General features: G+C 51.3%; 1 protein-coding gene across 2 annotated transcripts in view; it reads left to right on the top strand.

Moving 5' to 3' along the window:
• The window catches only part of Tubgcp3 (tubulin gamma complex component 3), a 72,242-nt gene extending 50,737 nt beyond the window's left edge, over nucleotides 1-21,505 (top strand). For both annotated transcript variants that reach the window (XM_026415151.2, XM_077795122.1), the window contains 5 exons: nucleotides 10,049-10,137; nucleotides 10,227-10,358; nucleotides 13,119-13,259; nucleotides 15,943-16,059; nucleotides 17,553-21,505. In XM_026415151.2, the coding sequence (XP_026270936.1) occupies nucleotides 10,049-10,137; nucleotides 10,227-10,358; nucleotides 13,119-13,259; nucleotides 15,943-16,059; nucleotides 17,553-17,711 (638 nt within the window). In that variant the 3' untranslated portion in view covers nucleotides 17,712-21,505. The remainder of the gene's footprint in view (nucleotides 1-10,048; nucleotides 10,138-10,226; nucleotides 10,359-13,118; nucleotides 13,260-15,942; nucleotides 16,060-17,552) is intronic.
• The last annotated feature ends 1,779 nt before the right edge of the window (nucleotides 21,506-23,284 follow it).

Here is a 23,284-nt window from a genome sequence, read left to right on the forward strand (position 1 = left end):
ACTTTAACTATATTGGTAGGCAATTTGTCAACTGTTACCTAGTTAAACACTTTAACTATATTGGTAGGCAGTTTGTCAACTGTTACCTAGTTAAACACTTTAACTATATTGGTAGGCAGTTTGTCAACTGTTACCTAGTTAAACACTTTAACTATATTGGTAGGCAGTTTGTCAACTGTTACCTAGTTAAACACTTTAACTATATTGGTAGGCAGTTTGTCAACTGTTACCTAGTTAAACACTTTAACTATATTGGTAGGCAGTTTGGGGTGGCATTGAACCCACTCTGCCACTGAGCCACATCCCTAGCTCTTTAATTTTTTTTTTTTGAGACAGACTCTTATTAAGTTGTTGAGGCTGGTCTGGAACTTTAAATGCTCCTGACTCAAGTCTCCCAAGTAGCTGGGATCACATGTGTGCTCCACTGTGCTGAAACAGTGGCGGTTTTAAGGAAGAAAAGCCATTTAACAAGTCATTGACTTGTTTAAAATTCACTTAGGGTCTTATTTATGTTCTCTTGTGGAATTTATTTAGTGCATTATTTTTCCATAAACCAGGACATGGAAACGTTCACAGTAAAAATGTGAGGCGTCAGTCACATTGTTCTAATGTCACGAATCTTGAATGACTTCAGTTGCTAATACTTGGGAAATCTTTGCTTTGAATTTGGTTTGGCAAGAACCTTTGAGAAATTATTTTAGTCAATACATCTAAAGAAAACTAAAGTGAATAAGCCCTTGGGTTGGTGAAAAGCAGTTATTAAAAATAAAAAAGGAGTTGAAGATCTCAGTGTCTCTGCTAGACTCTAGAATCCCAGACAGTGACGCCTGGGCAGGCTGCAGGCAGCGGGGACCTGCCTGGCCAGGGTCTCCCTGGGCGCCTGAAGCTGCTGTGCAGAAGGGCTCGTGGTGGGTCCTCAGAGTAGCTGAGGAGGGGCAGGGTTCCAAAGATGGCCCTGGACACAGGCCCTGCTTGCCCTGTGTTCCCCGGGGTGCAGTTGCCCTGGGCAGTTCCACAGGTAGCACTGCCACTGTTGTCACTGGCTCTTCCTGCGAGATGTCGCGTTCCCTGCAGTTCTGCTGTCCTCCTCCTCCGCTCTTGTCAGTAGGGTCGAGGAGTGGGTTCTCGGCCGCCCACCAACCAGCCAGCGTCTTGCTGTGGATTTAGATGGACCCAGTCGTGCAGAGACTTTGTCCCTGTGCTGCTCTTCTTCATCAGTATCAGCATCTCGGGTGCTTTGGTTTTAGGGATCTGAGCTCCAGAGCACCTTTAGGTGCTGATGGTGGGGATCGCATTTCTCTCACCATTGCAAATAATCAACAGTGTGGGTTTTTTTTTTTTTTTAATATTTACTTTTTAGTTTTAAGTGGACACAATATCTTTATTTTTGTGTGGTGCTGAGGATCAGACCCAGTGCCTCATGCGTGCTAGGCGAGCGCTCTATCACTGAGTGCAACCCCAGACCCATGTTTTGTTCTTCACTTGGAGACAAGTAATAAATCTTCTGGTCTATTTTCTCTGTACATGAATATGCCCCTCTGGTGTCTGTCCAGTTAGTAACTGTACATGAGTGGGTCTTACCGTGCTGAGCTTGACTCTCGCTTCTCTCGCCGGTCCTTTCCTTTTGTCAGTGAACTTGTTCCAGAACCTTCTGACCACAGAAGTGCCTTGGCTGCACTGTTGTTTTATCACTGCAGACTCACAGGCGTGGGCTCCAGCTCCACTTCTGTGTACTGCACTCGGCACTTGTGTTCCAGCCGTGGGGCGCACGGTCAGGCTGCTTGTGGTCACATCCCCACGAGCCCAGCTCTCACTCTGTGGAAGGTGTTGGTATTGCTGTTTCTGCTGACAATTGGATCTTACATTCAAGTGAATTAGGTTTTTGATAAGTCTAAGTTCATTTTAAATGTTTTATGCTTTTAAAATTACTGATGAGGGTGAACACTTTGTTTTTTTCCTATTTGTCTTTCTTTTTCCAAAAAATTATTTATTGCCCATGTTCCTTTTACGGGGGATTAATGTGCTTATGTTAGATTTTGAGAAGTATTTTGAAGTTGGTTGTGGCAAGCGTCTTCATGAGCAGAAGTTAACTGTGGTGATATAGATGCGTCTATCCACTGCAACCCTGAGGCTAGTGCACATGGGGCCCCTGAGGTGCTCCTGAGAGCTGCCCGTGGTGGTCCTCAGTGTGGAGGGTGGCGTGGCTCCAGCGAGCGTTCAGTGGCTCTCGTCAGGACCCGGCCCGGCCCCATCATGCCAGTGGGCAGTTCAGGGGAAGTCCACCTGCTCGGGATTGGAGGCTTTCTTTTGTTGTTTTTTTTTTTTTTGGACAAAGAGAATAAACCAGGGCAATTTACGACTGAGACACATCCCAGCCCTTTTTTGTTTTTTATCTTGAGACAGGGCCTTACTCGGTTGCCATGCTGGCCTGGAACTTGCCATCCTCCTGCCTCAGTCTCTCGAGTGACTCCCTGGAATTACAGATGTGTGTCATTGCACCTGGCAGGGACAGGGTGTGGTGCTCTGCCAGGAGGACCGTACCTGTTTCAATTTAAGATTGTTTTCCCTGGATGGCAGAATTTTTATCTATTTGCCCTTCAGCTGTATAACACAGTTCCACTAAATGGTTTGTTAGCTTCAGTTAACCTAAAAGATACTGCTGCCTGTGGCACTTACTTCGTGTTGTGTCGTGTTTCGTGAGGAAGTGAACAGTGTAGGCAAGTGAGCTCGTGGTCTCCCCCAGCCCTCTGGGTGGGGAAGGAGAGCCGAGGCTCCATCTGCTCAGAAGAGCATGTCGAAGTGGTCACTGCCGGGCCTGTTGAAATGGCAGAGTTGTAAGGACTGTAGGTGAGACTGATCCAGAAATCACCTCTCCCTTTGTTTTGAGATGTATTCGTTCATACAAAAACAAAAAGGTTAGACACTGAATATTTAGAGAACCATAGAGAATGTCAGTTCTCTACAATGGGTTGGGATGGGGAGAACATTGGTTAGTGGGAGTTTATTGCTTACTTTTTAATATTAAGATAATATAATCTTATTAGCTTAGAAGAAATGTAAATGGTAATTGTTTTTAAAATCAGTTTGTGTACTAAACACCAGTTTATCCTCTGCGTGAGTGATAATAAGTGGTACTGACTTCCCCTCCTTTCCAGTGCCGCTGAGTGAGACAGTGCTCCCAGCACAGATGGTGTCGGGCGTGGCCGTGTCTGACTGCTGACCTTGTCGGCCACGGAGGGAGCCCTTCGAGGGCAGCTCTGAACCACTGGCCAGGTTCAGTTCTCCCAGCAGAGCCCACGGAGGTCTCCTAGTCAACGACTGTGTCCACTGGGGACGGGAAGTGGCTGGTTCAAGAGCGTGTAGGCACATGTCTGTGCTCAGGATTGACTCTCAAGTTTGCTTGAAAATAAAAATGGAAATCTTAGCAAGAAAGTGAATAAAAAATTAGTTAATATGAATGGGGGCTGTGAGAAGTGGCCTGATGTTTGGATTGAATGTTGGATATGAGATGCTTTCAGAATTGTCCGGAGGGCTAGGCTGGGCATCTGGTAGTGGCTCTGGAAATTCAGGAAGGGGTGGCCTTTGTGGGGCTCTGCCCTATTCTCCCAGGTGCTCGTCCCAGGGTGCTCTCTCTCCCAAGCTGCAGGCCTTGCTGCCTGTACAGGGCTTCCAGAGATGCCCTGGGCCTCAGAGGGCTGCAATGCCAGGTGGGTGTCTCCAGCCGGCACCTGCATCTCTTGCGAGTTCAGCTGGGCAGAGGAACCCGAGCCTCACCTGGTGCTGAACGTGGAGGTCCTGAAGGTGCAGCACACGTTGGTCTAGTCTCTGTGGCTCGGGAGGCTAGAGCGTGTGCCCAGCCAGCTGTCCCCGGCCACTGTCCTGCTGTGCCTCTTCCTCACCGGCACCGCTGCTGGCTCTCCCCACACTTCTCTGGGTTGCACCTGTGCTCCACAGCAAATGGCAGCAAGGGTGACAGTAGCCACAGTGAAGCGGGGAGAAGTTGGGTGACCCGACGGTGTTGAAAGCTCAGGGCCAGCCAAGGCCTCGTTGCTTGGGTGACTTTTTTGGTTCACCTTTTACTTATTTTTATCACTTGTAAGGTGGCATTATTTTCAGGTCACGATTTCTCAGAACGTGTCTGAAGTGCCTTCTGCTGCCCACGAGGTGGTGCGTGGCCTCGCCGCAGCTGTTCCCGGTGCACTGTGGTGGTGAAGTGCGTCTTGTGGACTGAAGCGGCCAGCCACAGTTGCAGCCCCTTGCCCCTGAGAAGAGTGGCTGTGGGCATGTTGAGTGGACAGTACTGTGTTTGCACAGGAAGCCTGAGCTTAGCTAAGCAGTAACCACTGTGGGAAGAGGGGCCAAAATTCCTCTGTTCCATGTTGAAAGCAAAGGACTATGCACAAGTGGCAGGTGCTGGTGTTGGGGAGGGAGTCGTCAGGTGCTCTGGTGTCCAGTGCCACGGCCCGGTCGTCATCACCATCTAGTCCGCATGGTGGCTGCTCTCTTTCTGGAGACACTAATAGTGATGCGTCTCATGCAGATAGCACTGAGCCTTGGTGAGACGGGGTCTGAAAAGATGAGTCAAAGTTTTCCTCTTTGAAATTTCTTTGCATTTGTTTTTGTGTGTGAGTCCTCAGATTTGTGATTATATAAACCTGGACGACTTCTGTGTGCCTGACTCAGGCCATCTCCCCGCAACCTGCCAGTTCCCTGGCTGTGTGGCCTCACTCCCCCTGGGAGTGGGTGATGATAACATGACTGCCTAGCCTTGTCAGGATCACGTCTGCACACGAGTCCTTGGGACAGCACCTGGCTGTAAGAGCATCACACCTGTGTCGCTGTCACTGTGGTGCTTGCCTGTGACGCGGGGCTGTGCCAGCCGAGCGAGGAGCAGGGTTAGGAGAGACCAGGTGGTGAGAGATTTGAATAGGTGGACTCAAGGAAACAGGACACATGCTCTTGAGTCACGTGAGCACGCCTCAGTGAGCACACTCTGAAGGGTGCTGCCGGAGACTGCTGTGCGGGGCACAGGAGAGAGGCAGGTGTTTGTAGAGAGAACAGTGCTGGAGACCTGGAGAAGGAGAGCAGAGAAGACGTGTTGACACTGTTGCTGACTTGGTCCTGGAACCCTCTTCAGAGGTGTGAGTTTGAATGGTCAGGGTACAGGTGGGTGCAGATCCCCATCCATTCAGTGAGCAACTGTGAGGTCTGCATGGCGCCGCCCGGTTCTGGTATTCAGTGATGGATGTGGCAGAAAGAGAAGTTTGTTGCCTGTAGGATATGACAGACAGATAGGAACTTAAAATACCTGATTTGTGATTTTGCTCTGGGAAAGTACTGTAGGAGTCAAAATGGGAGGCCTCAGACAGACCGGGTTGGAGAAGGTCCAGAGGTGATGGCATCCACATTGTCCTCTCACAGGTGTAGGTCAGGGAAGGGGCTCTGGGTGCTGACAATGAGTGTGAGCCACTGTGTGCAGAGTGGTGTGGACTGGGGTGCGCAGTGCGGGGTTAGAGGAGGAGGAGGTGGACACCTTGTCTGCACTGATCTGTGCACTTCCACCACAGGGCTCTGTGAGGGGAGGTGCAGGGGCTGGGGCTTAGCTCTGCTCAGGCCTCAGGCCAAGCCGGGTGGGGTTGTTCTGGAGAGATTAGATTAGCATATTAGATCAGATTAGATCTGATCAGATTAGATCCTAGAGCCTGTCGGAGAATTCGGGGGGGGGGGAGGGGGGGTGTTGCAAGAGTGAGCAGGGGAGCCAACTCTCCACACACTCTGCTGCCGGCCACAGCCTCCCCAGGCTTAGACCCTAGAGCGTTCACACCTGCCTGTTCAGATTCCTGCCCATTTCATCTGGACACATGAGCCACCAGACTCGAAGGACAAGGGAGTGGACTCTCCTTCCCTTTTCCACCTGGAACCCCCTGGCTGCAGTCTCCTCTGTGCCTGTCTCACTCGTGTTCTGCTGGGTACTCTAGGCCCCAGGACAGGTGCTTGCTGGGACAGTGTGACCTCGAGGCTCCGCAGCAGTTGTCACAGTGTGTCCGCCTCAAAATGGCTCCATCCCAGCCCTCTGCAGCCAGGTGGGAATCGCAGTGCACTTTCCAAACACCAGTTCAAGGTGAAGCTCTGGGTCAGCTGAGCTCGGGTTGCTTTCTGATCTCAGGTTTTCCGTGGCGCACCTTGCCTTGCTGGCCGTGTGTGCCTCCCTCTGCTGAGCCAGCGCTGCTGCCACAGCTGGCTGGGCTGCAGGGGACTCACCCTTCTGTGCTCAGCATACCCACGTTTCTGGGCTTCCACACTCAGACTGCCGAACACTGCAGTTTAGCCACATCCCCTTTTCTCCCACCTCCGTGGAGCAGCACCCACTGCCTGCGTGCCCAGCCTGGAGCACGGAGGGATCACAGGCCCAGGTTTTGATGTCAGCATCCCCAGTGACCTTTTCATTTCTAAATGCAGTGGCATTAATGAATGTAGAACGTAATTAGTAGTGAAGAAATTATGCATCCAAGAAATTCAGAGATTGTAACATAGGATTCATGATTTAATCCATATTTAATCCTACTTTCAGAAGGACTTGAAAACCAGAGAAAAATTCCTGCCTGAAAAGTGAAGCGTGTAAATCTCAGCATAAATGTGTAGCTGGTCCTGAACTCTGACATGTCACGCAAATACTATGGTACTGATGGGCAGTGTGACTCCACGGGAAGACCTCTGGGAGGATCTCTGTCAGTGCAGACTGAGAAGCGCAATGCAAACCTGAGCTTTCCCGGAATTGCACTTTTCCAATCTGTGTGGAAAATTAACTTGGAACTAAAAAATGGAGAACAGCTCCCCCCCCAAAAAAAAAATGTATGTTTCTGTAACAGACAAAGAGTCTCTGACACAGGGGAAGTGTGGCCTGCTTAGTCACAGATGGTCCAGAGACAGGGGGTCCCCCAGACAGGGTGTGCGGGGGAGAGTGGCCCACTCAGAAACACGGGGGCAGAGCGGCCTGCTCGGCATCAGCATGAAGGCACATGATTTTGTCTGGTTTTGTTGGTCCTGCGAAGCTTTCCCTGGGCAGCTGTCGGCAGAGCTCAGTCGACTGCGTAGCGGCCTCAGGGTGCTGGGGAGTAAGGGTGGTGCCACTGGGATGTGTCAGAACTGTGCTCAGGGGTCTGTTTTGCTGCAGGTAGAGAGGGTGGTCAGGTGTAGGTGTCCCAGGGAGACCTCAGGAAGGACACCAGGCGGCATATTTATTAGTGGGGAAACCCACCAGGCATCTGTGATAGAATGTAGAACGCCAGGAAACCCTTTACAAATAGCACCTGAACTATTTCACGTGACTTGGGCACCAGAGAGCTGTGTATCCTGGACACGTGGAGTGTTTGAATGGACACAGTTGACCACCAGGCTGTGGACACACATCACAGACCAGTAACTCAAGGTGATGAGGCTTGGGCTGAAACCGAGCCTAGAGTTGCAGATGGTGGCTCTTTCCCTTAGAAGGTGACTAACCCAGGATGTAGCTGAACTCCACTCAGAGCACGTTTCTTTGCCTTTACAAGTTGAGAACTAAGTTGAGCTGGAATGGAGCTTATTTCTTAGTGAAAAGCACAGTCTCTGCTTGGGGCTTTCAGCTGGGCTGGAAACTGCACCTGGGCCTTGGATGTGTGTTTCCCGTGTCCGTGGACGTCCATCCGAGCAGTGGGAGGACGTCTGGTGTGGATGGCTCGCTGATGAAGCGAAGCAGGTGGGATGCTGGCAGGGACTGTGGTGTGCGCAGAGGTGAGACTGCTCTGCTGGTGGAAGCCAGCTCGCTGTGTTCAGCTGTCTGGGCTGTGGCAGGAGCACTGAGGCACCTGTGGAGTTCTGTAAGAGGATCTTGGCTGTGTTTCACAGACTCGTCCCAGCTCTGGAGAGGATGCGCCGTGAGCCCTAGAGCGCAGGGTTCTTGTGGAATGAGACAGGCTGGCATGTGCATGCAGAGACCTACTGGACAGGCCACTGGTCAGGTTCCTACCTCCCCCCACATGTGGCCTGAGGGTCAGCGTGCCAGTGCTTCTGTGAGTCTGAGCCCCAGAAAGGTGTGCAGTGTGTTGTTCATCGTGTCCCTCCGGATGCAGCTCTCCCACCTCCCTGAGTGTGGATTATGCTCGTCTCTGAAGTCTGGCTTTTTAAGCCTCCTCCGTGCATTCAGGGGTTCGCTCCTCTCTCTCACAAGAGGAGTGCTCGTGTGCCACGTTTACGTCAGGATTCCTCGGCTCTGCTCTCGGGCCACCTGGCCCTCCAGTGTTGTAGAGTCCAGCTCCTGAGGCCCAGATTCCTAGAGCTGAGTGACATCTGCTTCTGCATTTTCTCTTGCCATTTTCCAAGCACATGGCTGGCTCATCTCAGGCTGCACTCACTGTTACTGTCTGGGGATGCTGGGTTTGTTGTCTCTGTTTAGCAAAGAATTGGGAGTCTGGTGGGGAGTTTTGGCCAGTTCTTTTTATGGTCTCTTTCCTTTCCTTATCTCCTCCCTGTCCATATTCTCCTCACTATTATTGATGGGTGCCTCTCTGTCCACGTGTCTGTTTTAGTTTTTCTATCCATCTCCCTGCTTAGGAGCGCAGGTACAGAAGTGTCTGTCTGGTTGGGACCCCGCCTGTCTCTGCGAGCACTTTCCTCAGGCAGAAAGTCGGCCTCATCAGAAGACCCTCTTGTGCTCCTTTGCTCTGGCCCTGCCGGACCTCCTCCCTGGCCACCCTGCTCTGGCCGCCTATGCCCCTGTGTCTCCCAGGTTGTAGGACTTGGTGCTGTAGTCTGTTTGCATAGCATTCGTGCAGTTTATGTACGATACTTGTCATTTGTTGAAGAGTTTGTATTTTATAAAACTTCGGGTCACTTCTCCCTCTTTCCTCCCCTGACCACATGGTGCTAATAAGCAGGGCTCCAGAAGACCCTCAGGGCCCTCACCTTGGCCTGCAGAAAGGGGCTCCTTTTCTTTGGCAGTAGTGCCTCCCTGGGAGGTGCCATCCTCATCGCTGGTCACCTGTGCGTTTGTGTCCTAGAGCTGCTGGGATAAAGTACCACAGACTGGGTCACAGCTCTGGAGGCCAGAAATGCAGAAGGAAGGTGCAGCCAGGCCAGCTGCTCGGAGGCTGTCGGGATGGCTCTCCTGACCTTGGCAACGGGGCATGTTGGCAGTCTCTGCCTCTGCCGTCACATGGACATATTCTCCCCCGGTGTCTCTCTGTCTTCTTAAGGGGACACAAACTGGACTAGGGCCCCCTTGCATCCTCACCTGGCATGACAGAGGGAGCGGTTCTGGCGTGTGCGTGGCCGCTCTTACTGCATCGTGTCTGTTCTGCTCCTGCACTGCTCTCTGAAGGAGGAGCAGCGCTGAGTTCTCGCACGGCTGCCTGCGTGACAGATCTGCGTCTGGCAGCTAAGTGAGGGCCTGTGGAGAGGCAGCACAGGTGTGTGCAGCTGTCCTCTCACAGCCATTCTGCTGGTGGCCCCACCTGGCTCAGTATCACGTGCATTAGTGTGACACTGTTCTGGCATGATTTTGAGCAGGAAGTTAAAAGTGCAAGCAGAGAGCTTTACTCCATGGTGACCTTTCAGCCTTGTGACAGTGTCTTCAGTTTCATAGGAAGTACAGAGGTCTGCTGCACCTTGACACCTTCAGAGGCCATCTTCCTTGCAGGTGACATGGTCCCCCAGTCCTTAAAGAAGTTCATTTTTTTTGTCTCCAAATAGCTGGGGAGTAGTTAGTGTCCTGTGCATAGCCGACAGGCTGCTATGAAGAGGCTGTCCACTAGCTATGCTTAGTCATGGCACTGCATTTTTATAACTCCAGCCGTGTGTGGTCTATCTGGTTCCCTTCCCACCAGGCCCTTCTGTCTGGAGGAGAGATGCACTACTCGAGCAGGCGCCCCATCCTGTTGTGTTTTCCGAGCTCAGAAATGGACGATGGGAGGTGGTTTCCTGCTATAGGATTGGTTGCTAAAGCTGGGGCCTTGTTAAAACCATCGGCTAACTGTCCTGGATGCCCCTTGTGATCACACTGTCTTCTCTGCAGAGCTCTCTGGGGTGCTGCATCAGTGTCACATTCTGGCCTCGGAGATGGTGCACTTCATTCATCAAATGCAGTATTATATCACATTCGAGGTATGCTGACTGTAGTCTGAATTAGTAATGCAGACTCCTGCAACAGGAAGAACCTGGCATATCCAAAAGCCTGAACTTGTCATTTGCAGGTGCTGGAATGCTCCTGGGACGAGCTTTGGAACCGAGTCCAGCAGGCCCAGGACTTGGACCACATCATTGCAGCGCACGAGGCCTTCCTGGACACCATTACCTCCCGCTGCCTGCTGGACAGTGGCTCCAGGGTAAGGCTAACTGACAGGCCCCAGGAGGATAGCAGGTGCTAGACGGATCACCTTAGAATCATATGGCCCCGCCACGTCGTCGGCAGCAATTCAGTGATGTTAGAGGCTCACTGTTTCTAAACAGAATAGGAAGAGAGTGGGTGGAAGAAGAGCAGGCTGTGACGTGCCTGAGGCGGGTGGAGCATGGCGAGCAGGCTGACCCCTGTGTGGTCCAGAAGGAGACGTGTCCTGAGCCATGCTCCGTTGTGGGAACACACGGTAGACCACACAAGGCGCCGAGAGAACAGATGGCCAGTGGCGTGTGCCCAAGTCCCAGACAGTGTGCAAAGGAAGCAGGAGCCTTTGCGTTAGGGTGCTGCTTCTCTCTCTTGTCTGTTGCAGTGCTGGGTGGACCAGTGCCCTTGACGTGGAGGCCAGTGCTGCGCTGTGGAGCCACCTCCCAGCTGTGTCACTGTCAGTCCAGGGACAGTGGTCTCACATGGGCTTTCACTGAGCCAGTGTCTGGCTTCATGCATTGAACAGACTGCCTGACGAGGGCCCTGCATTCCCACGGCCTTAAGCTTTTGCAAGCTGTCTTCTCCGGGGGGCTCCTGTTCTGGGGTGGCATGTTCCCTGCAGCAGGTCTCTCTGGAGGTCTGGTTTCACTCGGGCCTGGGCAAGGAAGAGCATGCTGCTTTCCCTGCAGCAGATGAGCTGCACAGGCCCGAAGCCTCGGTGCCTTTCTTAGGTTAAGTGGCCTCTTTGGCACCATCACAGATAGCCGAGGGTTGCTCCCAGAGCCTTTGTGCTCACCTCAAGGTCCTGCTGTGGGGACGTCCTGCTTTACAGCTCTCATTTTACCTGGACATCCTAGTGTCTAGATTAGACAAGCATAGCTGAGAAGACAGGGTTTTGATAACACTAAGCTTCACTACTAAACAACTATTGATCACATACCTAAAACATGCCGAGCCCAAAGAGTCTTCTGTAAACAGTGTCTTAGAAACATTCAAGTAACAACAAAGGTAGTCTAAAGTACTTGGAATATACCTAGTAATTCAAAGCGTGTTATTCCAAAGGGTTGCTGGCTTTGTGACCCCTTTTACCATCATGAGACCTATTCTGTTGGGCTGAGACTGTAGTGGGTTTTGGGCTGTCGGGCGGTGTGTGTGTGTTGTCTAGAGGGTGTTGGGAACACCCTCAGCACATGGCCCGCTACGTGGCTGTGGCTGTGGCTGGAGAGCATGCAGTGCCGCGGGAGGCCTTGCTGCCGTGTGCCTCAGTCACGAGCACTATTAGCAGGCCAGGTGGCCACAGTCAGACAGATGAACAGCTCTGCCAGGGACAGGCCAGGGCTGGACTTCCACTGCATTGCTCGACTGTGGCGCTCTCCCGGTTTAAATGGCATACTGGTTCTCTTCAGCAGATGTGCAAGAGTGAAGTTATGTGATCTATGTGGAATGTTCATCATAGTGACTGGCACACGGTTGTTGGCTGCTACTTGAAAGTGATCAAAAGCCACATTGTGTGCACATGTGCAAGCATGTTTTAAAAAGGTATTTACCATCACTAGGTCTAATGCTTCTGTTGGATTGGTGTGAGAATTTGAGAGAATTTGCATGGAGAGCTTGATACTTCATCAGATTAGTACTCAGTTGCTATGACAAAATACCTGAGGGGGTGACTTTAAAGAAAAGAGGTTCATTTAGCTTTGGGTTCTGGAAGTCTGAGAGCATGGCACCTGGTTGGGCTTGGCTTCTGGTGAGGGCCACATGCAACTTCAGTTCCTGGCAGGAACTGCAAGGGCAAGTGGTGTGTGTGGAAGAGAGGGACGTGAGAGCTGACCTGCTTCATAAGAGCCTGCTCCTGCTACGATGAGTCTGGTCTCAGGGGAGACAGCAATCCCTCTAATGGCCTGGGCCTCTCTTAAAGGCCCCCAGAATTTTACACTGACAGGTTGGGGACCAGGTCTCCAACACTTGCATTTTGGGGGGCAAGCCATCTTCAAACCATAGAAGTTTTTTTTTTTTAAATTTTTTTTAAACTGTAAGTGGACTTTATTTATTTATATGTGGTCCTGAGAATGGAACCCAGTGCCTCGCACATGCTAGGCCTGCACTGTACCATTGAGCACAGCTCCAGCCCAAACCGTAGATGATTTTAAGTGCAGAAGTAGTGTTTTGCCAGTACCTCATGCAGTGCTGATCAGTAGTAGGTATTTGGTGAACGAACACTTGGAGAGTTTGGGCTGACTTACTTGATAGTATTGTCTTGGTCCATCTTCTGTTGCTGTAATAGAAAACCTGAAATGGGATGATTTATAAAGAATGGAGGTTTGTTTTGGCCCATGATTCTGGAGGCTGCAAGTCCAGTGGCATGGTGCTCACATCTCTTTTACATCTGGTGAGGGGCTCGTGCCGTGTTGCAACCTGGTGCAAGAGCAGCTCAAGTGGGCACGGGTGGGAGGGACAGAACACGAGGGGTGTGCTTGGTTCAGGACAACTCAGGCCTGTGGGAGTGGGTGCTCAGTCCTGTAACACACCTCCAGTTCCTACAGAGCAGCACGGTCCTTTCCTTGTGTGACCTCAGGACCAAGCGCCTCTCACAGCCCCTCCACCTGCAGCACTGCTAGGCTGGGGACCAGATTTCAGCGTGAGTTGTAGAGGGGACAGACCACATCCAAACCAAGTGTCCTTCTGTCTCACTAGAGATTCAGGAAGCTTAGCAGCACGTCAATGTTCTTGTGATTTAAAAAAAAAAAAAATGGTCATATCTTTTTAGGTACTTTTAAACCAACTCAGAGCTGTGTTTGACCAGATTATTGAGCTTCAGAATGCTCAAGATGCAATATACAGGGCTGCCCTGGAAGAACTGCAGAGACGATTACAGTTTGAAGAGAAAAAGAAGCAGCATGAAATTGAGGTATGGTTTTCATACTAGGGGGTTTTCAGTCCAGTGATGAGCTAACTTCTTGCCACAGTAGACCCAAGTGGCAGCAAGGACCTTTCCTGTTGTGAACGTGGATGTAAGAACCCAAAGTATCATCAAACTGTGACATGTGAAAAGGAAAACGGGTTCTGCCACGTTTCGGCACAGTCCCAGGGTACAAAGCTCTTTGCATCTTTCTAATAAAAACATTATGGTTCCCATTTACAAATGAATGAGAAAAATCCTTTAATTCCAAGCAAATCTGACAAAGCATTTGCATGGGAAATCTGCAGCAGAACATTGTGCTCGACAGTGAGGTCTGGGGACCTTCCCAGAGACCTCGGGTCCAGGGCTGTTGCTGTGTTGCACTGAGGTCCTCCAGCACTGAGCTGAGGAAGGGAGCACACAGGGAGAAAAGCTACCTTCTTTTTGCCGAAGCTGGTTTGGGAGCTCAGAAGTCTGAGAGGATTTTCAGGTGAGTCACTGAAGTGAACAAGTGCCTCTGTCGGGGTGGCTGGGAACAAGGTCAGCCTGCAGCAGCCCATTCATTTCCTTCAGCAGCAATGGAGTCCTCCACAGAATGCCTTTAAAGGATTCTGAGATGCTGCACGTCTGTGGAAGCCCCATGGACACATCACAGATAGCAGGCCAGCCGAGGTGTGCCGGCCCCTGTGGCTGTCCCTGTGCTGAGAAGTGACCCTTGACAGCCGAGTGGTTGTAGCAGGGAGCCCGTGGCCCGGGCCTTAGAGTGCCAGGAAGAGGCACCGTGCCTTCTGCTGTGTGGCACCTTAAGAGGCAGCAAAGGGCCCAGTGGGGAGCGGCCTGTGCAGTGGAGAATTGGACACAGGTGGCCCAGTGCCTTTTCTGACCCCAGGACTGTGGCTTTGCCTTGTCTTTGTGATGATATTGATTAATTAATTCCAAGATATATGTGGAAATAAGACTTAAGGAAGGGTCAACTGAACAGGGGTTGGCATGAGTGATTGAGGACACTCACACAGCTGTCCCCGCATCTACAGACTCGGCCTTCTGCAGGTCGGAAATGTTTGCACCGGTACTCCACACGACAGCCTTCTTTCCTTGTCATATCCCTGAGACAATGCAGTGTGACCACTGTGTGCTTAGCACGTACATGGTGTCAGGTGCTGTAAGTGTCCAGAGACAGTTCAGAGTGCGGTGAGGTGTGTGCGTGTCCTGTGTGAGCACTGCCCTCTTGTAAAGACTCGAGCATCTGTGGATTTTGGTGTCCACTAGGCTCCTGGCACTGTCCCCATGGTTATGGATGGATGAGTGTATACTCAAGACTTACAATGAGGTTATGGTAATTAAAAGAATGATACCGGCTGGAGGAAAGATCAGTGGAGCAGAATCATCCAGAAATGGCCCCATGTGTCCAGAGGTGGCACGGAGAAGAGCAGGCAGGGGCATGAGTCGGCAGCGTCAGGGAGCTCCGTGACCTTCCTGTGCTCGCACACACAGGAGCCAGGACAGGGTTTTACACCTCAGTGCAGAGGTGAGGTACTAGAGCTTCAGAGGGCATCAAGTATCAGCGTGACCGTGAGGGTAGGAGACCTTTCAGTTGGGTAAGTATAAAAGAAGTTAAGTTGATCTTACATCCCAGTTAGTAACATCTGTCATCATCAGCATGTAACATCAGCACATACCGCCAGCTCAGCTGGAGAAGCTGTGTGCATGCACACAGGTGTCAGCTCATCCAGAATGCGTGAGTGCAGCTGCAAGTCCATGCGACGACCCCAGGAACCATGTGCCTTCAATTGATGAGAAGTATCCGTGTTAACCACCAGTAACTCAAGACTAAACCCCAGTCATCTGTACTGCACCAGGCAGAATGGCTGACCTTGTTTTTGTTTCCTGAGCTTTTCTTTTTCCTACCTTTTTTATTGGAGCATTGTAGCTGTGCATGATGGTGGGGTTTGTTCCTACGTACTCATATGTGCACACAAAAGGCCAACGCTTTGAAGACTGACAGTGTCCACTGTGGGTAGGTGGAGCCAGTGAGAACTTGGCACTGCTGGTGGAGGGTAGGTTGGAGCAAACACTCTGGGATGCGTGGGCAGTGATGTATGCTGGGGCCTGTGAGCATCTGGTCCATCGTCTCACTCCTGGGGGACCCCTGCAGCTCTGCAGCTGCTGGTCCCCATCCCGCTGGGTGAGGCCACATGTGTGCATCTCCATGTGATGAGGAGGCTGTAGGCTGTTCATGTATGAGCTCTGTACGTCTTTTTATGCTTTCTGCTGCAGCAAAGGAGCATGTTTATATTTTAGTGTAGGGTCTAGAGTACTCCTCCATGTAAATTACTAAAAAGAGATGAGTTCAGTAATGCCTGTACATTGCTGGTTGAAAAGGCATTTATTTAAGTCACCACTGATTGGAAATTACCTTTTTAAAAATAGAAGTAGGTGGAAATGTCTCTAGTAGAATTGCCTCAATCTCAGGAATGAATTAAGCCTGTCCTAAGGGACATGGCGGTGCCCGCCTGGGGTCCACTCTCACCTGTGTTGTCAGAAGGATGTCAGACTGTATGCATCTGTAGTCGGGAAGGACGGGCAGCTTGGGTGAATCACACAGGTTGTTGCCTGCTGTACAGTGTGATACTGTAGGTACTAAAAGCAAGTATTTCTCAAGAAATTAAATTTGGTGATTTTGATTCTTCAGGGTCAGTGGGGAGTGACGGCAGTGGAGGAAGAGGAGGAGAATAGGAGGATCCGAGAATTTCAAGACTCTGTACCAAAAATGTGTTCACAGTTGCAAATATTGACGCACTTCTACCAGGTGGGTGTTAGCATTTCCTGTGACAGAAATTTCTCTTGCTTTCAAAGAACTGGTTCCCTCCGAATGGCTCTGGTTTGTATAGATGTGAGTGGTGGCCAGGATGGAGCCCCAGGGGCCCAGGGGCCTACTGGGAGACAGGTCTGAATGGGCTCCTATGGGACAGCCTCGACAAGAAGCCCAACAGGGAGGTTGGCGCTCGGGGCCTGTGGGCTGGTGCCAGACTGCAGAGAGGGCTGTTTCCAGCCTGCTGACACCACACCAGACCACGGGGCCAGTAGAGGAGCTGTCCAGGCCCAGAGCAGGTGCGCCTGTGCTGGATGGTGCTGGGCTCAAGATCCCTTCTCCACCCGGGCCGGTTGCCTGCTTCCTAAAAGTGGACACCTGTGACTAACTCTGTGCTGCTAAAACAAGATAGTTGTGTAGCCACAGAGTAGTACTGTATGATCTAAAGAATTGGGCCAATTGCCCGCTTCAGAGAGAGAGTGGTCTAGTTTATGGTTACATATTTCCCTGATGGAGTTGATATAGATCTTAAAGAGTAATCTTGATTAGTCTAATCCCGATTTTGTTGAAATCTCGATAAATCATTACCATTCGAATTCCTTGACAGCAAAAGACCGTTTCTCCGCTCTGGCGTACTGAGACGGTTGGGTGTTAGGTGCTGCTTGTCACAGGAAGCCAGTCTATATCATTCTAGTGGCTTTCCTGTCACCTACACAGACACTGGAAACTTGAGCATGCTGCAGGGAGTGTGTGCCCCAGGTGGGTCCTGTGTGGGTCCGAGTGCCTGCGCCTGCCACTCCAGCCCGTCAGAGGGGTGGCCACAGAGAAGACTGTAGGGTGGCGAGGCCTGGTGCCTGTGTCTTTCCTGTGGAAGGCTCTTCCAAGACAGCTGAAGCCACACAGGTGAAGAGCAGCCCCTTACAGATAGCTTGTGCTGGTGGTGTAGTCACAGTGGAGCCGCACAGGACCCTGTGACCCTGAGCAGGCGGCTGCTTGTATTAGACTATGGGACAGCTCGCGTCCCGTTGCGGCCTCTTTACAAAGCTCCTTGGCAGAGGAGATGGCGTGTCCCGCCATGACCTCCAGTGGAGCCTGCTCTCCGGCCCCTGTCCGGGTCAGCTTGCATGTTTCCAGCCTGTGTCCCCTCAGAGCTCTGGGTGGACGTGCTTGCAGCCTCGCCTGGGGAGTGAAAAGCCAGCACGGGTTCAGATTCACAGCTTCTACAGGATTTTGTTTATTTTTGTACAACTTCAGGACCGAAAGGAAAAGTCTGTTAGTTTTTGCTTTGCTAATTGTGTTTGTAAACTGAGCTCCGGGTGCTGTGGCATTGGCGGAGCCAGCTCCAGGTTCCAGCCCCAGGTCCCTGAGGCCTGCTGAGGGTACATTGCAGGCTCTTGGCAGAAGGAAGAACCAGCCTAGGGGCCTGGAGGGGTCAGGAGCTGGTGGGTGGTTCGCTTCTAAACGAGTGTCCACTGCTGTTGTCTCTCCAGGGCATCGTGCAGCAGTTCCTGGTGTTACTGACCACCAGCTCTGACGAAAGTCTCCGGTTTCTCAGCTTCAGGTTGGACTTCAACGAGCATTATAAAGCCAGAGAGCCCAGACTCCGCGTGTCTCTGGGCACCAGAGGGCGGCGCAGTTCTCACATGTGACGGGCGCCTTCTCCCGAGGAGCTGCGCAGGTTGCTGTGGTCAGCGCTGAGATTCAGTTCACATTCTGGGCCCTCCGGGCAGCTGGGAGGAGGCCCTGTGTTTGTGGCAGGGTGGCTGGCGGAGTGGGTTTTGTGCTGCAGTTGAGTGCGAGGTCGCTGGGTCGAAGAGGCTGGCTGGCGCTGTCTTCCCACTCAGAAGATGCCGGGGTGTTTTGGGCTGCCGAAGCTCTCTGTGTCGTTTATATTTGTCACTTTTTTAGAAACTTGTGTTTCTTTTAGCACAAGGGCAGTGCTGTATTCATGAATTGAGATGGTAATGTCAATGCTATTTTTTTAACATCCTCTTTAGAGGCGATTTTTGTTATCATAATGAAATTAAACTGAAAAAAAAGACGTCCCTACTAAGATAATACACAGAGCATTTGTTTTGGTTTTAGTGCTGTGACATACTGACCCGTGAGAGCATTTGTGTCTTAACGCGTTGCCTTCACATATGTCTGTTCTGACTTTTTCTTCCAAAGTTACATTTTTATATTTAGTTTACTATTTCAGATAACTTCTAAAACAGTACAGAAACAAGTAGGCACGATATAGAACAGAGACCTCAAACAGTGCAGCCAGATTGCTCAAAACTGTCAGCTGAAGCAGTGTGTAGATACAAATAACTCCAAAGTAAGAATTTTATTTTCAGAATCCTGACAAGCATTGGAAAGAAATCGACTTGGATAATGAAGGTTTCCTTTTCCCTTGCCTATTTTTTCATTGTAAATATTTATATACCACTGACCAGATGTTGGGGGGAACTGTTTTTGTAAAAATGTCATATCAGGTCACATAAATCTGCCTTTTTTATGTTGCATAAATGAAAACTTAGAGAATTAAAGGCAACCATCTTTCAGACGCACTGCTTGTCTCTTAGTAGTCTGTGAAGAGATGGTCCCTTGCCAGGCCTGGGGTGGGGGTTGAATTGGATTTAACATGATGCAGCATAGGAATTATTTAATTTTTGAAACCAAGAAATCAGGCTGTGTGCGACTTCCAGTGCAGAACCTAAGGGACCCCCACTCCCTGCTGAGTGAGGAGTCCTCAGCCGATAGCCACCTCTGTCACTCAGGAGGTGCGAAGCTCAGTCCCAGAGTGGAGTGGCCCCTGGCGAGTGTCCCCAGGGCCTGCCTGCCTGTGCTCCAGTTAGCTCCCAGGCTGCTCCAGTTTGGTTTAAGCGTGGTTATGATAATCTGCTGTTTTTCCTGTCCAGCTCAGGTGTGGCTGCCACTGTTGGAAGTATGGTGTCACTTGTGGTATTCATACGCTCCAGTGGACGCATGGACATTAGGAGGACGTGTAGAGGGGCTGAGGATGTGCAGGCTGGAGGGAACCCTGGATCAGACAGCGCACTCAGGTGTGGATGGTTGGCAGGGCCTATGGGTTCAGCTTGGCGGGAGGGGAGAAGGGGCAGCTGGCCAGATGAGCATCACGTCAGGGATATCACCATCTTGCTCTGGTGTTGGTGCTGGTGCCCTGCTGTAAGGTGGTCTGGGCAGCCTTTGGACTGCTCTGCTTTGCTCTCCCAGGCTCTGGCATGTGCTGGTGTGGTTTCCGCATCCATGCCCCTGTGGCCTTCCCAGTGTCCACGGTGAGCTGCGCCCCTTTCCTTCTTGTACTCTTGTCTGTACTCGCTCTTCCTCTCCCTGCCCGGGTGGTGGTGTGGCTCCAGGCACAGCTCACTTGCTCCTGCTCTTCTGCAAGGTGCAGATTCCCTGCAGAACACGCCTCGTGGTGGCTGTGTGACAGGTGAGTGCTCGTGGGGTCGGCTCATTGTCAGCCTGTCCCTGACCACACCCCCTGGCTGTGACCCAGCCACGCTGTCCACGGGGCACTGTCAGGGTCTTCGACTCATGTGTGGTTCTGTCCTGTCAGGTTTTCTCCTGACTATGGATATTGTTTCAGCTTCAGAATTTCTGGGAATTTAGCTTTTTTCCTTTTCCTTTTTGAAAAAGAATAAAAGAAAAACAAAGGGGAGTTGGCTGCACCGTGTGCCAGCATGTTGGGACTGTGGTATGTAAAGGGCGCTAGACAGGAGTCGGAAGAGCCCGCCCTCAGTGGATGGAGCAGTGCCGTGGTGCTGGCTCACGGAGGCTCCGTGTCGGAAGAAGACCCACCTCGGAGGTGTGACATGTTTGGTTCCCAGTTCAGGTGCTTTGGAGTACATGGTTTTGGGCAAACATTTGAAAAAAATTAAGAGCTTTAATTCATATCCCAGGAAAAATTCAGATGGCTTGAATGGTTTAAAGGTGAAAGTAAAACATTAAGGCTGCCAGGAAAGTGCAGTCTCTGTAACCCTAGGGCGCCTAACACGCGAGCAGCATCCTCTAGGACGGACCTGTGAAGGGAGGGCTGTCAGAGGTGACAGTGAGAAGCAGCAGTACAGTGGTTGAGACAGACACAGCCTGGGAGCCTGGTTGCTGGTAACAAGGTCTGTGTCCTAGTGGCAGCTGGCCCTGGGAATGACTGGAATAAAAAGCGAGTCCAGGCACGCCACACGCACAGAGGAGGAGCTCGGGACTCGTGCACATGGAGACCCAGGAAAGGTGTGCGAGGCTGCCTCCCAGGCAGGGCGCTGGCCACCTACAGCGTCACCCCCTGCATGTTGCCCCACGCCAGCGCCTGATTCAGTGAGGGCACATCTGTCACCCAGGCGTCCTGGAGATGCCTGCCCCCCATGCTGCCCGTGGCATCCCAGCTCCAGGCAGCCCCTCTGGTCTCCTATTTTCTAGAATTCCACTAGTGCTGTGTCTGTGCCCGTGTCTGGCCTCTCAGTAACCACAGGTCAGTCTTGAGGTTCACTCTCTGCTGTTGCCTGGGAGAGCCAGTTCTGCTCCTTACCTGAGTCGTCCCCGGGATCAGCACAGCTGGCTGGCCATTTGCCTGTTGACCATTGAATGTTCCCGTGTTTTAATCTTGCAGTGAAGGTGCCGAATGGTTGGTCCCCTGGGCTGCATGTGTGGTGCCAGTCCCTGGGGATATGGTGGTCAGTGCAGGAGGCGCTGGACTGCTGAGTTCTCCGTGCAAGGCTCGGTTGCTCCTGGTGCTTTTCCCCGGGGGGTGTTCTCGTCTGTGGGGGTGTTAGGTGGCTGTAGCTCACGTTGCCCTGAGCGTGTGGGAGTTGAACACCATGGGCAGCCTCTGTCAGGAGCCTTGGCCTGTGTATTTATTAGGTTGTTTTCCTCCTGAGTTTCCACAATCTGTTATGTGTCTGGGCAAAAGACTTCTATCAGATAATTGCTTTGCAAATCTTTCCTCCCAGTGTGGCATATGTATTCATGTGTGTAGACATGCATGTACACATCCACACGTCCACATACAGACACACACGAGTGTACCTGTGTATGTTATCTATGCTCATCCTCATGGAGTCTTTGTTTACGTCCATGGCGAGCACAGCATCTCTCAAGTTGCAGCTTGTAGGATTGGACAGTCCAGACTGATGCTGCAGGTGCCCACCTTGAGCAGAGGTGCTATGCTTGCCTGTGTTGGACCCACAGGGCCTCCTGGGGCAGCGTGGTCCACAGGGTGCAAGGCCTGGCCATGCTCAGAGGTCGCCGCTGCCAGTCTCTGGGTCTGTGTCCATCGGGGGCTGTGGAGCACTTGAAATGTGCCCATTCTGGACTGAAGAGTGTGGAGTGGGAGACACACTCCAAATTTCAGACTGTGTAGTTAGTATGAAGGAGGAATGTGAAACGTTCCCATGTTTTATTCACATGGATTACATGTTGAAGTGATAATATTTTGTATATATTTGGCTAAATAAAATATATTGTTGAAATTTTGCCTGTTCCTCCTCCTCTTTTTAATGTGGGTCCTGGCGATCTCACAGCTGTGGTACCCGCTCTGATTCTGTTGGATGGTGCCTTTCACAGGGGCCTGTTTCCTCCTGGAACCTTCTGGGCCCCACTTCATGTGGGGTGTGGGGTCTCCCTGGGCTCTGGTATTCCTCTGCTCTGGCAGCAGGTGGACCGTCAGGTGTGTCGTGGAACACCCCAGCTGGGCGTCGCATGATGCTGTTCCCATGGAGGACGGGATGTGGGTCCTGGGAAGAGAGTGCGTGTGTCTGGCCTCTCACTAGGTGGGTGCAGGGTGTGCAGCTGGGGGCCTCATGCTCCACTGGGCTGCCCCTGACGAGGGGTCCCTACACTGCCACGTGGGCTGAGGCTGCATGTGGAGTGCAGTGCCCGCCCCCAGCTGCTTGGGCTTTGCCTTTGGGGAGATGGGTGCCTTCTCCCGCGCACACCTGGTTCTTGATAGAGTGGATGTTTATTTTATACCCTGGGTCTAGGCCACACCTACATGCTTTGCTTCAGAGATTGTTCTCGGGTGATGTTCTTGACTGTTTTGAGCGTCTGTCTTACAGGGAATTGGTCCATTTCATCTGAGTTGTTGGATTTATGGGCATTGTGTTGATAGTATTTCCTTATCTTCTCAATAACAGTAGAATCTGTAATGATGCTACTGCTTTCATTTTTCCCCACAGTTTTTATTGGTGCATTAGGGTCGTAGAAGCTGATGAGACGTGGTACACACCGCACGGTGCACAACATGACAACAGAGTCTAGCCACTCCCCAGCACGTCCCCCTCTGCCTCCCTCCGCCTGCTCCCCTTCTCTTCATGTCCAGTTGTTTCCCTCACTGTGCAGAAGCTTTTTAATGAGATGCATTAACTTGGGGCATTATTTCTTGAGTGTTAGGGTCTGACTGAAAAAGTCCTTGCCTGGGCCTGAAAGCTGGAGGGCTGACCCTGCCTTTTCTTCTGGGAGCTGCATGGCTTCTGGTCTACCTGAGGCCTTTGATCCACTCTGGGTTGATTTTGGGCAGGGTGAGAGAGATGCATCTGATTTCGGCCTTCGACACGTGGAAAACCAGTTTTCCCAGCACCTTTGGTTAAAAAGGCTGTCTTTCCCCAGGGCTGTTTTGGGCACCCGTGTCAAGGTCAGATGCCTTCCCCTGCACCGCGGTCTCTGTGCACCATCACACTCCTGTGTCCGCCGTGTTGGTCCCTGTAGCTCTGTCGCATCCTTTGAAGTCGGGTGTGGTGATGCTTCCAGCATTGCCTTTTTTTTTTTTTTTTGCTTACAATTGCTTTGTCTGTTCTGGGTGTTTTGTTCTTCGAAATGAATTTCAGGACTGTTTTTTCTAGTTCTGTGAAGAACGTCATTTGGCATTTTGACGGGGATATTGCTTTTGGTAGCGTGGCCATTTCAACTATTAATTCTGCCTATCCATGGACTTGGGATGCAAGGGAGCTTCATCTTCTTGTGCCTTCTTCAGTTTCTTTCTTCAGTGTTCTTGGTTTGATTTATTCCTAGATACTCTATTTTTTTTTTTTGAGGCAGTTGTGATTGGAATTGTTTTTGTGATTTCTTTCTCAGCAGATTCATTGTTGGTATGTAGGGAAGTTATTGATATCTGTATGTTGATTTTCATAACCTGCTACTTTGCCACATTTGTTCATTGGGTCTAGCCGTCCTTTGGTGGGGTGTTCGGACTGTCTGTATATGTGCACATCGTCAGCAAAATAGT

Source organism: Urocitellus parryii, chromosome 2 (assembly GCF_045843805.1).
Source record: "Urocitellus parryii isolate mUroPar1 chromosome 2, mUroPar1.hap1, whole genome shotgun sequence".
NCBI classification, from domain to species: domain Eukaryota; kingdom Metazoa; phylum Chordata; class Mammalia; order Rodentia; family Sciuridae; genus Urocitellus; species Urocitellus parryii.